Raw genomic sequence first — 15,021 nt, forward strand, 5'->3', positions numbered from 1 at the left:
TGTCCTTTAGTTCTTGGCTGATTTGTTTTAGTTTTGAGTTTAATGGCAGACGAGCAATGATAAGACAGACTTAGCTCCTCCAATTGTTTATAGACACAAAATTGATTCTAATAGTAATTATCCCGACTATTACAGGAATGACAAACTGAAAAAGAAATGAATGGAAGTACCAAGTTGGATGTTAGGTCAAATGTATTTTTTTGACCTAATGGAAAGGCTGCATGTGTTCTCACCCTCTGAAAAACGACATCCCTGATGTTTACAGGCCTTTGGGTCTAGTTATCGTTGTCCTCTTCATCACTATCCTTCATGGAAATGCCTTGCATCCCTCCTTCTCTCACTGAGGCAGTGGCTTCTTCCAGGGTCAGTCGGTTTCTCACGGTATCATACATCTTACTGTTTAATGTGGAGTCCAGCACTCCTTGAAGGCGGAAGTCACGGTACTTTTTCTATCACAAAGAAAAGAATCACAAGGGTTAGGGAAAGGAATTCAAAAAAGATCTTCAGCAGGTTTGTAAAAAAGATGGTGTTTTTCCTGGATGGTGATCGCTGCTGTGTGGACTGTGGATTGTGGAGCGTGAATCGTGGTGGCAGCTGATCGTGCATTATGATCTAGATTGCTTAGATATACACTGTACTCACATAGAGGTCTACTATTATTAATGGCAATACCACTATCATTACAGTTGTCCTTGCTGCTCCCTTCATCTCTGTCAGACTTTTTCCTTTGTATAAATACATTAAACATTGATACACCTCTCCATGTATGTTACACACAGTAAATATTCTTATTTTGCTAAATGCTCCATTATACACACCAGCTATTTCACTTCTGTCCATCCTGGGAGAGGGATCCTTCACTTGCGACTCTCTCTGTGGTTTCTATGTTTTATCCTTGCTAAAAGTTTTTTTTTTGGGAAGATTTCCCTTACCCTTAAGGTCTAGCATATTTGAATACAACAAGCATATTTGAATATTTGCACTACAGCACAAATTGAACATTCATCTGTAAAGATATATATTTAGATGTATATATTTTATTTTCTATTTTAAATTTTTGATATTCTATTTCATTGTTATTCTATTTTATTCTATTTTATACTATTTCTATTTTTATTTTATTTTTTGGGGTTGAAATTACTGAGCATTGCTTAAAGAGAGTGTGTGACAAAAGCATTTCCTTGACAGTGACTACTTCATGTTATCTCTGTTCATTTGACAATAAAAAATCTTGAATCTTGAATCTTGAATCTATACGTTTCAATTATTTTGAGACATCAATGTTAACAAATTATCCACGATGCTGACCCACACAAGTTCATGATAGGTCTGTTCCCATGGATCCTTCCAGATCAACACGCTGCATGGAAAACGTGGTTGTCCGCTTTCTGTCCTTATACTAACATCTCATAAATGGCAGCAATCTTCATGGAGGATGTGAAATGATTAATCAACAAAATATGTGTAACAGTGAATTGAGATGACTTGTCATGGTTCCAATTGTTTCATCATCATGCCTTGATATTATCACCTCGCTTTGCATCAGTAACTGAATCACATCCAACTATAATAAAATAGGTCACGTCTCATATTTCCGAGAGCTGAAAGGTTTTGTGAAGCCTTTATTCTCTTCATGAATAGTTTCTGAGTCAGTATGGAAGTCAACATTACATCGGTTGTTAGAGTGGCTCAGTGGTTACGGGTTAGTGGGGAAGGTCCTGGGTAAGAACAATCAATGACTAAATCACACAATTTTTGATTTGATGATTTATTTCAGAATGTGGTCAAAAGTCCTTGAGACAAATGTTATTTATAAACGCACTTGCCCATTCATAGGGTGCCACATTAAGCAGTAGCTTAAAAGAAACAATACTATTTGCATTTTAAAATGTGGTTTATAAAAGTGCAAAACAGCTGTTCTCACCTTGACAACCCTGATGAGAATCTTCAGCTGGTAAACATGGAGCTGAAGGTCCATTCGGTCAGTCAGCCATGTTCCTAAAAGGTTCATAGTGCTGGTGTACCATTGCTGTAACAGACACACAAACACACAAGGCATATCCTCATCTGATACTTCACGAGTTACACACAGTGCTCGTTCACTTCAGAAAACACATACACATCAAAAAGCAATGAACCCACAACCCTTCACATGAGCATCTGTAATCCAACAACATTTCGTGGTGAATTTGGCAGAAAAAGCGTTAGATGTCATCCCCAGAGTATCATCATGGCACTGAGTTTCCTTGTGGATCTGAGGGAGCACCCAGAGCAGAAAGACATCTCTAATCTGAAGATGTTCATGTTATGTCAGTCACACAGCCTCATCAAGCCATTAGCAACTGATTAAGAACAGTGTGTCTCTACTGTGATGCCCACACAATCTTGCCTGGGCTTCAGAAACTACTCTTGTCATGTGGGGCTCAATCAGATATAATCCCATAGGCTACGGATATATTTAACGTCTGCATAGTGAAGTTCCAGCAGTCAATGAGGCATCAGTTCATGGAGATCCTAATTAGGGAAACAGCTCAATATTCTCACGGGGCTACATTTTCTGAGACTGACATTGTTTGTCAAAGTGCATGCATTTAGGTTGTTAGTCTAGCGGTATTGACTATTATAGTATCTTTATTGACAGAAATGTGTTAATCAACACAATGTCTTAGACCTAAATCCTCAGATCATTTAGTAAATACCCCTTGGCATCACTTTCTAATAGCACTGGGTTCCCCATTACTCTCATCTTTCACCAGTGCATTATACAACTCACCTACAACAGCAATTATGCTTTTTTGTACACAACAAGTAAAATGTTCACAGACAATGTTTTCCACCAAATATATAAACTGTAGCAGTAAAATATCCACTTGTAGTGACTTCAGCATTATTCAAGTGTGTTATGGTTCTGTTTAGAATATAACCTTGAACCTACTCTGGTTTGATAGTGAAACATCCCACAGTGACTGCTGGCATTTTTATTTATATTCAACCAAAACCCTCACGACATTAAACAAAGAGCTGTTATTTCCTAAAGCTAATCATAGACACCCCTTTCCCACTAACATGGAGTGGGTTCCATTCAGGTTCACACACTTTTAAACCATTCAGAGCATTTCAAATAAGAGTAAATTGGTTCAGAACCCGAAACATTTGTCCACAGCTGAAAATAGAAAAAGACGATGTGCAAGAATGTAAATAAAAACAGCAGACATTTTACTTAATGAGTCAACAGAAGCCACATTAGGCTATAGTTACAAAGGCTCATTATTCAGCTCATATATGAGGTAAATAAGATGTATATTCCTAACACAGGACTAAGAACAGGATAAAGAATTTAGCGCTGTCAGTTTGAACTGTTGTGATGCACAATTCAGTCAAATCTAATAAATTATGGAAGTACCACAGTCAGCACTAGTCCTGTTAATATAATGAACACAGGTGTTACAGGCTTCAACCTTGAAATTGGCTCACACCCTGTTTAGACAAGCCTTCTGTAAACAGCGACTTCTGCGTGGCACAGCGAGCTCAGAGTGCCGAGGCCATGCAGAGAGCCGAAAGGCTGCAGATGTTTCTCTGTGGGCCCTGGCTGTTGCCAGTCTAATTGATAGATAATGATGAGCACAGGCTGATACTAATAGAAGCAGACTGACTTTCAACAGTCAGGGTCACAGCAGAGTGGATGATAGAATGGGAAGAGGAATTAAGGGGGGAAGGGGGTGGGTAGATTATCTTGGAGAAGTCAAGTGATAATTACTAAGTTATAATGTATTATTATCCTTAACAAAATGGAGTCATCTCAGAGCACTCTGCACTTCATAACTGCATAGCTTCCAGATGAAGTATGTCCATCCATCCAATGCAAGTAGTTATAAGTGAAAAAAACGTATATAAATACAATTCTGTCAACTACCTCTGTCTTGTAGTGTTCTTTACAGTGGGGTCTGAACTCTGATTCACTTTACATTTCAGGTAGGGGGTGGAAGAACTGGCAAACAGCCTTGCCCTTAATCTTTTCAAATAATTGAACAGACCGATTTAAAGTTCACCTTCACAGGAACACAACACCTGAAGGATTTAATGTGTAAGAGACGGAAACATAGACATGTGCTTGCTTATGTTCAAAAATATATATGTAAAACTAGACCTAGTGTGGTGAAACTAGACTAGAGACACAATAACAAACCAAAATGAATCACATTGAGCTTTTGTACATGAATTTGCTTAATCTGAGTGGTAGATCTTGTATGTTTACCAACTGTTAATCAGATCATCACTATTTCAGATCTGCAGAGGTTCTCCGTAAAGGAGCAGAGCAGTTACATGTAGGTCAAGCTCAGTAAGCGGAACATGTGTGAAAGAGAAGATGGCTGAGCTGAGGCAGTGATGGGGTGAATCAGTGAGGAGACCTGGTGCCAGCAGCTTCCTATCTGTCGCTGTGTGCCTGTGAAGGCTTCGGCGTGGCAGCAGGCCTGTGATCTCGCCCCGAGCACAACCCCCTGCCGAGAGGCCAGGCCTGGAGTGACTGATCCACTGACTGGCTGCTCTCCCTCTTTCCATCATTCACTCCTCCTTTGCTCATCCGTAATTCTTTAGACTACTGTGCCACACGGCTCCCATCTGCAGCCATTTTTTTTTTGCAGCAGCCATTTTGTGTTCTGTTCTGCCTCACTCCTCTTCATTTTATATAAAAAGAGGCTTGACAGTTATGTCACAAGTCTTCTTCCTGCCATGACTGGCATTTTGGAGGTCTGTCAGGGACATCTTGTCTACACATAATGCCTGTGATTTTCATCAACTTTAAGATCTTTTTGTTGCCAGTTTCACATTGGAAAAAAATGAAAGTGACTGCAGATCTTTCAGGGGATATCTACACGACTAGCTTTGATTATCATTAGATTTATAAATCTACAATTACAGTTTCAGGGTCCAGCTTTGTACAGAACCGTTATGTAAACTCGTGAGTTTTTGAATTGGACTATATAAATTGATGCAATTTCACTTTGATTCACTAAACCTGCAGACATTGCACTGATTTGGTGATAATCTCCCGAAATTCTCCAGAGAAAAGCTGTATGTTAGAGTGCAAAATATGAGAGGCTCCTAACTTTCTTTGGAGTTTCTCCTGTCAGAACCCAAGTAAAAACTCAAGAGAATGTATGAATGAGCTGATGTGGGAAAACAACAGGAGATTCTCCAGAGGATCTACAGGGAGCTGTTGGTTCTGTTGATGATTTTTCTAAAACATGACAGACGGCAGAAAGAATACAAATATATCAACTTGGTGATATGGGAAATGCCAGTGTTGATGGTTTGTAAACAAGTGATCTCTGCAGCACACTTCTCATGTTACGTCCTGCCTTTGCCTGCCGGACCACCCTTCATTTGAACGCTGTGGAGAGTTCTGTGTTGTTGTGAACCCATCTGACCAGAAAATCCCCTGCTAAATGCAGACATTACTGTATATATAATCAATCGAATACTGATAATCAAATATTTCTCCATGAAGAGAAAAACACAGATATGAATTACACCAAAGTCCTCAATCTTTGCTGTGATCAAGGGTGATTATCCAATCCCTGAATACACAACTGATGCTCTCATCCTTGTGAAGATCATTATTTTCAAGTTGTCTTGGGGAGAGTCATCTTCTTAGGAAAGCAATCATGGTGATGCTTCCATGCAGATGGGCTTTGTGCTTGAAGTTGCATGCCCAATCAGGTGCACAGCTGTGATGCACCGGCCTGGCTCTGAACCTTGAGGATTGCCTGAAGTGTCCCTCTGGCTCCACTGTGGTAGAAGACCCCTGTTTCCTCAAAGTGTTTTTCCCAATTCTCTATTCAAGTTTTTATTTGATTCAATGCTTAGTGCTGCTTATCATAGTAACACGGGACTCCTCCGGCTCATGTAACAAGCTTATAGTTTTATTTTCTTTCAACTTCATCTTGGAGAAAACATATTTTGCTTATTCCAAACACAATCTGGGGCCACAATAATGAAACAGTATGTAAGATTCATACTAAAAGTGCATGTGTGCACAAAAGGTCAATGCAAAGCAACTAATAAATATTAAATTACCCTGATGACCCATGGTTTCATTTCAATCATGGCATCCAGCTAAAAGAACCACAACTTTTCTCATCCTGAAATCGTGGAGCTTGTGAGGGAGGTTTAGGTGAAGAAAGACAGATTGAATGGTGGCCACATTACTGGAAGTGATATCACTAATTAAAGACTATAAAAATTAGCAATGTGCTGCTACGGACGATAATGCAGTGAGAGTGTATACGTCAGAGGAGATTGCCTGAAATTAAAAAGTGGTCAGATTTAAAAATTGGGCCAAAAAGAGAATTACTCAGAATGGTAAAGGGTTTTGTATTTATATAGCGCTTTTCTAGTCTTGATGACCACTCAAAGCGCTTTACAGTACAGTTTTACATTCACACACACATTCATACAGTGCATCTATTCGCAGCACTTTGTTATTCTATTGGGGGCCATTCAGGGTTCAGCATCTTTCCCAAGGACACTTCCGCATGCAGATGGGTCAGACTGGGGATCGAACTGCCGAACTTCAGGTTGGAGGACGACCACTTTTTATAATCTCAGCCAAAACAGCAGGTATTATTACATTCAGTGACAGCCACGATATCACTGATCTATAAAACAGAATTGTTATATTCCCAAAGGGTCTTTTGGGAGTATTACACAGTGTTAATCATATCAAACACATACCTGTCAGTTAATTACCCAGAGTGGTGAATAGTATTTGTATATGGGTCTGTCACGTCGGGTCAGTATGTCTACTACTGGACACAGTTCAGCACAAAGATCCAAGCTCACAGCTCTAGAGAATCTAAATTAGCTGATTGGCATCTTCATGGGCCAGGAAATGTTTTTGCACTCGTTGTCTCCTTCTCCTTCTGTTCACACAGAAGTCCTCTATCAGTGCAGCGAACGTTATTAATTATTATTAACAGAAATCAAAAGTGAGTTGGTAAATTTGTTCTCAATAGCAGTCAAATGTGACAGGATTTTATTGTATAACCAGACCGTTCTTCTGTGGATTCGGTCCATCCCACTGTCTTCTGTCTTTTCATATTTTTGTGTCAGTATGTCTGCGTTCATTGAATGAATCTAGGATTTTAACAAACACATACATTCTGGTGTTTTTGTGGTTGGTGAGAATTTTAAGATTTCAAAATCATTTGAATAGTACTGTTGTTTATCTTTTGGTATTAAAAGGAACTGCCAGCTTGACCTATTACAACCCATTTTGACTTATTACTAAACTAAAACTGCTTTCATGCACTACACATAACACATTACCCATAGGACCTTAATGTGAGAGTGCAAATGACGAAATCGGTTGATCAGGACATCAAACAGATTTTACAATGCCACCGTCCTTGTATAAAGACTATGTATTGTCCGATTGAGCCCTTGTGTATAGAGATGGTTATTGTCTGGAGAAATCACAGTAATCAGGTTGGCATGTTGATGAGTTCCTGCATGCTCTATCCAGTCGCCACCCCTCACCTAAACCCAACAGAATATTTCTGGTAGGTGTGACTGTACCTGACACAGAAAATCTCCGGTTGTGTGCTGCTTGTGTGAAAGGGCAACCCCAAACAATGTCTGGACCTGAGTCTTTCCTCGGTTTCACAATTCTTCCGAGGAAACAGCTCAAGTGAGTGTAGCTGTGCAGATAAGATAATGAAAACACCAAAGAATCTTAGATGTTGTATGAGGAAGAATTTTGAGTTGTACACCGTGGAGGGTCAAATTATGAAGAAATTGCCTTACATTCAACCACAACAAATCTGAGAACGCACTTGCAACTGCCAGGAAATACAGCAGAGGATCCAGACTTTAGGTGAGCAACGTCAACCATAAACAACTTTTCTAATTGCCACCCGAACAACCACTACTGAACTTAACACTGGTAGTCTTGCAATCAGTTGAATTTGAATTGACTTTGGGAAAGCGATGGACAGTTTCTCTCACCTCTACACACCTGACCAAACACTGCTGCGTCCCGTCAAGACACAACTTTCCATGAAATAAAAGTTACTTTCTACATTTTTGTCCTGTGTTTTTGCTATTCTACTGATTTAACAGACATTATCGCACCATTCATTTCGGTGATCCTAATATCAATCTGACACTTGCAATTCTTCCTCGTTTAATTATTATTTCTGTATTTGCATATTTGCACCACCACCATAATAAGCATATTTAAATATTTGCACTACTGCACAAATTGAACATTCATCAGTAAAGTTATATATTTAGATGTATATATTTTATTTTCTATTTAAAATTTTTGATATTCTATTTCCTTGTTATTCTATTTTATTCTTTTTTATTCTATTTTATACTATTTCTATTTTTATTTTATTTTTTTGGGTTGAAATTACTGAGTATTGCTTTAAAAGAGTGTGTGACCCAAGCATTTCATTGACAGTGACTACTTCATGTTATCTCTGTTCATTTGACAATAAAAAATCTTGAATCTTGAATCTTGTGAACCTCTACCCACAGAATGCATATGCATTAAATCAATAAGTACAACTAATAAATAGATAAGGCATTAAACATGTCTCTCTTTACATAGACATTGTATAGGTCTTCTGTTCATTTCGCTTTAGTGTATCCTGATCTGCTCTCATTCGTAACAGGAAGGAAGGTTGTTTCCTTAGCCCTGAGTCTTTCCCTCTTACCCTCCAAATGGTACTCTTTACACATTTCTGGAGCGATCTTTTCACCTTCTCTGACACACTCTTCAAACTGACTCCACATCCACAAGTATATAGGCCTTCAGTCCTTCAGGGCAGGATTTAGACATCATAGCATCTGTTCGTTGATAAAGTTAAAAGCCACGCCGACACTTGCTAAGCTTGTCAAATGAACAGTGATGGCCCCTCTTGCTTTGTTCCTCTTGGCTGGACCCAACAAAAGAAAAATTATCAGAACAGACGAGTACACCCAAGCTCTCTTTTTTAGGCTGCATGGGGATCAGCAGGGGGCTAGCACTTGCTGACAGCCAAAACAAGCGTAATATGGCTCTGAATACATAATGCCATAACCCGACAGGGATCAAATCTGTGACACTCTAACGAGTTCCATCTGAAGGAAGTGCCTCCGTTTCTTCAACCGGGTTATCTCTGTGTGTGCATTTGTGTGTGTTTTGTCACCTTATGACATGCTGATGAACCTCTACCTATGCACAGGCGACATGCACGTCCCACACTTCGCCACGCACACGCTTCCCACATGCAAACATATACATCTGCCGGTCCATCCCCCCCGAGTGAGAGCCGGGTGAAGGAGCGACCTCCTGCCCCCATTTGACACCAACCCACCCATCCCACCAGACCCCCCCATCCACTGCAACACACACACGCACACACACACACACAAACCTCGCCTTGAAGCCAGCATTCACACCCAAGTCTTCGCATGGTGCTTGGCAGGGGGGGGGGGGGGGGGGGTTGCCACCAGCAGGATCCGATGCAAAAAATGCCACACCTCTCATATCTCCCCTCCCCATCCACCTACTCACCTCTTTCATGACCCCTTTTGCATATATTTGCTCCAGTGTTATGAAAGGGAACTGGCCTTTTCTGACTGGAGGGTGGCTTGAAGTTTCACTCGAAATGCAATGACAACTTTCACACTTTCATACATTCAATACACTATTTAATACATATATAAATGATCACTTTTATCTATTGAATTAATCCCATATACCGACATAGCTGCACTGTCAACATTATTATACAAAATATGAATAAATGTATGGCATGGATCTTTTAGGAGATTTCCGTATCAATGCTTCATTCATATGACTCGACTGGTCAGCTCAATTCAGCACTTGGAAATGATTCACTACTTGGTGGCCCTGACTTTGGGGTTTCTACTTGGCAAAAAGCTTCAGATCGCGCTATTTGTTTCCTTTTGTACCTATGTTTGTGGTGAGAGGGTTGTCAGGTTGTTGTTAATACTGCAAAACCAAATAAGTACAGGATATATTCAATTAAAATAAGGCTGATCAGCCCTGAGTTCAGATGGGCGGGGGTCAAAACAAGCTCCCTTAATTAGTTACATGAAACTCTGAGTGAGTTGAAAAAAAAAGATTGATAGCAATTTAAGAGGGAACGGAGGATATCTGTGTAAGATCACCATATACTATACAAACATAAAAACATAAATACATAATACAAACATTTTGGCCAGAGAGTAGATCACATCTGCTTTGTATATTTCATTCATCAATTTTAAGGTCTGCAGGAAAAAATATCTAGTTTTGCAGAACTTCTGGATACATCTGCAAACTCTGAATTTAAAAGACAATGCTCTTAATCAAAGGTTGGATAAAGATGTCATAAAAGTGCATACGAGTGAAAGGGGCTAATGAGACACACGCACAGATGCACAGACACACACACACACAGACACACACACACACACACACAAACACACACATACACAAAGCCTAGCAAGCCAACCGATTTGTTAGGTCAGAGGCCCCTCCTTTGTGGGGCCGCTCAGGAGCTTTTGTGCTGTTGAGAGCCAGGAATGTTGGAGCTGAGGAGGGGCCTCACCACAGGGGGTACACAAGGATTACAAGCAACCTGGGACTCTGCCTCTTACTGCCTCTGCTGCTCTCTCTCTCTCTTTCTGTGTGTGTGTGCGTGTTTGTGTGTGTGTGCAAATCCACTGCTGAATCAGAACTAACTTTCAGCGAACACTTTGGTGAGACCTAAGTCTTGTTTACATTTTGTTTGTTCAAATTCCTACTGTTTCAATTTATATTTTAATATTTAAAATTTATTTTATCTTTATCAATACCAATATATTTCCACCTATTTACTTTTCTTGTGGTAAAGCATATATAAGAAGTAGCTCATATGATTTTCAAGTATTGACTTGATTTTGTAAAAATTAAATAAACTATTGTATTGGAAATGTGGTAATAGTGCATACTTTTTATAATAAAAAACATTTTGTGTGTAAATAGTGATTAGTGGACTCATTTTTAAGGTGAACCATGCTGGTTGTGGTTTGAGTAAAGGTTCCATTATGCTTCTACTTATCTGTTTCGCGGAGAGGGACGCACGGAGACCAGAGAGTCTTTTTGATTTTTGCTTCTCCGACGACTGTACGTCCTGAAAACAATTCACCGCCAAACAGTAGGTGGCGCAACGGAAGACAAGCTTGGAGAAGCCTACCTCACGAGTAATCAGAAGACGTCCACGCTGTTTATTTCACTTACTCCCCACTTCCCTCACACACAGTGTAGGCTACGATGGCAACTAAATAAAATAAAGTGACACCCAGCAGGTCAAAATGCTGATGTAATCGTTTCTTAGCGCAGCGGTTCCCCGGTCTTGTTTTCAAACTGTGTTGCTAATTCCACAGCTTGAAGCTCCGTGTAGCTTGAAGCTAGACGGAGCTAGCTAGCTTCCCCCCCAGCTTCCACACACAGTCAGCAGGGACTCCCGACAGACTCGTGACAGCGGGTAGTTGCACTGTTACCACCGCAGTTAGCATGGTGGCTAGCCCGCTAGCGCCGCTTTGAAAGCTCGTTATAACCGTATGTGACCGTGCACACATGCCGTCAGTGCTCTAACGAGCCATCGTCAGCCGGACAACTCCGCTGGCTTAACACACACGTCACATTAATCGTAGAATCATAGTTATGTTTGGGTTTGTTACGAGGGAAAGAAGCAGGAAGTTTGAGGTCTGAAAATGACGTCGTACGGAAATGATGTCGTTCGCGGACCAATCACAGCCAAGGGCTGTCCGTGGGGTCTCCGAAATAAACACGGACAGTTAGAAAAATCAGAGGTGCACGAAAAGCTCTCCGAGGCGCTCGGAGAGGGCGTTCCACGGCGGATAGGGCGGTCCTATCTGTCTCCGAAAAAACGGAGTAGCAAAAATCGGCCTTAAGGGTCAAAGTTTGGCCTGCAGGGTCAACACTACATTTTGAGGTTAAGTGAAAACAGTTTATGATTCCCTGATTACAGGACCAAATATTAAGAAATTAGCAGTGTCTAATGAACTAACCTTCATGTCGTTGGATGTACAGTCGACCCTTACTCATCCTTAACTGTGAATGGAGGAGTCAGCCCTCATTTGTAAGGTTAAATCCATACAGCCACTCGTGCTGCACTTGAAGTGTCGGCTATTTTGGAGCCACTGCAGATAAATCTACATACATACAGAAAATCTACAGATGAACAGACCTGCACAGAACTCAGAAGATTTACGGATAGAACTTTGTGGATACACAAAACCGGCAAGGCACTCTCTTATCAGATTTGTAAAACTGAACATGCATGGTTAACTTTTATAAATATCATACACAGCAGAAATCCACAGTTATTCACATGATGATATTCGATGAGTTCTGTAGCAATGCCAAAGCAGCTGTTGGTACAGAACCATTACTCACAGCTGTGTCTATTGCATCATTTTATTCATCACATGTACCTCTAAACCACCTTCAACAGTGGTATATCAAATAACATTATTATGTCATACTGCTTGAGCCAAAGCAGTGTTACACCATCAAGGATCAAATAACATGGGGAATGACAGGATGCATCCAATAGAAGCAAAGGTAATGAAAGCCACACCTGGTGTTTGGCTGGACTGTGTGTGGTCAGTGTGCAAAACTGAGTTGGAAATAGTTGTTTAAAAACTCTATTCTCACAGTATTTCAATACAGCAGAGTTAATGTTTTTATTTTTCTGTCATTTTTTGACTTTCTGACAATTGAAATTGACGGATATATGACACACCAAGCTGATTTCAGAAGCAGGATATAATCTGATAAAATCACCACACATAGAAGTCGAGAGAGAGAGAGAGAGAGAGAGAGAGAGAGAGAGAGAGAGAGAGAGAGAGAGAGAGAGAGAGAGCATGTCCTGCTGAGACCCAGCTGTGTCTACAATTAACAGGAGGCATGGAATGATGATTGCTGGTGCGGTAACACTAATGCCAAGTGACAGGCTTCCTTGTGAAGAACGAAGGCTGCTGAGTGCCATAAAGCTACACTACTTTTCCTTTCAAACACACATGCTTACACTGGTTAACAAAGACACAAATAAGGATGGGGTTGGTATTTTCGGAGGGGGTGGGGGGGTACAAGGCATTATGCAGTTTAGGAGTTTTGACAAAAGGGTTTGTCTAATCCTACCTGCTCAGCTTTTGAAGAATGAGTCCACTGCTGGCCTATTCTAGTGCTGCTCACCAGCTCAGCAGAGGCCCATTGAGAACGACACTCAATTATCATAGTAACTCACACCCCCATTTTCTTATCATTGTCGTCAGTTATTACAATGAATTTAGGATTCTTCTCCCTCTCATTTGAGAGAATAACAAGACTTGTTGTTCCTATCTTGATATTCTGTTGCTCTTCATTATGTAAGTAGTTAGCATGCATAACAAAATGAGAATCCTTGTCTGAGGATAGATATTGTAACCTCACAGAGTTCCCTGGCAAAGGGTCAAAGGGGTAATGATCATGCATCCCACATTACAACATCAACGTTGTGATTGTGTATTGGGGGATTTGTTGTGTGTCATCCCACTCACTATCCCTTTGTTTCCAGTTTCACCCTCACAATGTGTCAAATTTCACTTCTGGTCAACAATGTGTTATGTGAGGTAACCTTGACCTTTAAGTGTGAATGTGCCGTATTTAAGGAAATGAGCTTGAGATGTTCCTGACAGATGCAGTGCAGCCCCAAAACTGAATGCCTGTTGCAACTGCAGTTTATCTAATTTTAATATGGTGGGGTTACACCTAGGGCCCCAGTTTGCTCTAGTTGGCCTCAAATGGACTAGATCATACAACCAAGGTTAAAACTAAACTTAAGGCTAGGAGTTGAGTGTTCCAAACGACTGTACACGTTAACTCCTCTACTCAGCTGGCCAATCGCATAAACTGGACTTGTTCCGATCAATCCACATTAACGCTCTGACTCTCCCGCTCTGTTCCTCTGTTTTCTTTGAAGGAAGTGGTTATGTTAGAGGAGGAGGAAGGAGCACAGGGGGCTCTGAGAGTAAAGTTTTTGGCTCACCGCTCTCAAACTGTTTACGTTCTGTTGGTGACACAAAAGGCGAACTGCATCTGACCATTGACCGTGGTCTGAGCACAGCTGGGACGGCAACAAAACAGGCTCAGTGGGTATTTCAGCCAGACAGCTGGTCCAGGAAGCAGTGCTGAGGAGTGGAATGGCAGTCAACCCCAAGCTCAGTATCACAGGAGAAAGGTAAATGTTTATCTCAGGTCTGGATTTCCTTTCAAGACGCCAATCTAGGTCTCTTACAAAACACCCATGTCCTTCTACCAGTAAGTGTCAGTTCAATGAACACGAGGGACTAAATAAGGAGCAACTTTAAAAAAAAAACACAGTGGTTTGGAGAAGGGATGGGTGTATATCTGGGGAGGCGGGGGCAGGGGGTTGGGGGCTCATGTTGTGAGGGACTAAACAGTTGGAATTATGGTCAGCGACCAGTCATTGAGTAAACATACAATGAGCGACAGAAAGGCCCTGTGGTGGACAAAAAAAGGGAAGAAAAAGCAGCCAGCTTCAGGCCCTGAGAAAAGTGAGCCATTCTACTTACAAAGAGCCGCTTAGGGGTGGACTGAGGGAAGGAAAAGAGGGCTAAAACACTTGTGGGCTCGGGGAACTCTATAGGGGGAGTGAAAATGGAATAAGCCAGCAAGCACTTGAGGGTCCCGCCGAGCACCTGAATGGGATAGAGGGGTGGAGTGTCAGAGGGGGGTCTGGAGAAGGTGAATGGCCTTCTTTTTGGGTCCAATTTGTCTCTTTTCAACCCGCTCGCCCTGCTCCGGCTCTGACAGATGTACAAAGAGGGAGCGGCACTGGGCCACTCATCCACATACGCCCGTGAGCAGCTGTCACTTTTGTCAGACAAGTTAATCAAACAAATGCCACCGAACCTCCCTTTTTAACAAGGAGGAGGGAAACAGGGATGGAAGGG

The 15,021-nt window shown here is 41.2% G+C and overlaps 1 protein-coding gene across 5 annotated transcripts in view; it reads right to left on the minus strand.

Annotated features, from left to right (window-relative positions):
* Positions 1-275: 275 nt before the first annotated feature.
* cadpsa (Ca2+-dependent activator protein for secretion a) overlaps positions 276-15,021 on the minus strand; it is a 152,105-nt gene continuing 137,359 nt past the window's right edge. For all 5 annotated transcript variants that reach the window (XM_061069906.1, XM_061069907.1, XM_061069904.1 and 2 more), the window contains 2 exons: positions 1,925-2,029; positions 276-449 (listed from right to left, as the gene is read on the minus strand). In XM_061069906.1, coding sequence (XP_060925889.1) covers positions 276-449; positions 1,925-2,029 — 279 coding nt within the window. The remainder of the gene's footprint in view (positions 450-1,924; positions 2,030-15,021) is intronic.

The sequence above is a fragment of the Limanda limanda genome, chromosome 4 (genome assembly GCF_963576545.1).
Source record: "Limanda limanda chromosome 4, fLimLim1.1, whole genome shotgun sequence".
Taxonomy (NCBI): Eukaryota; Metazoa; Chordata; class Actinopteri; order Pleuronectiformes; family Pleuronectidae; genus Limanda; species Limanda limanda.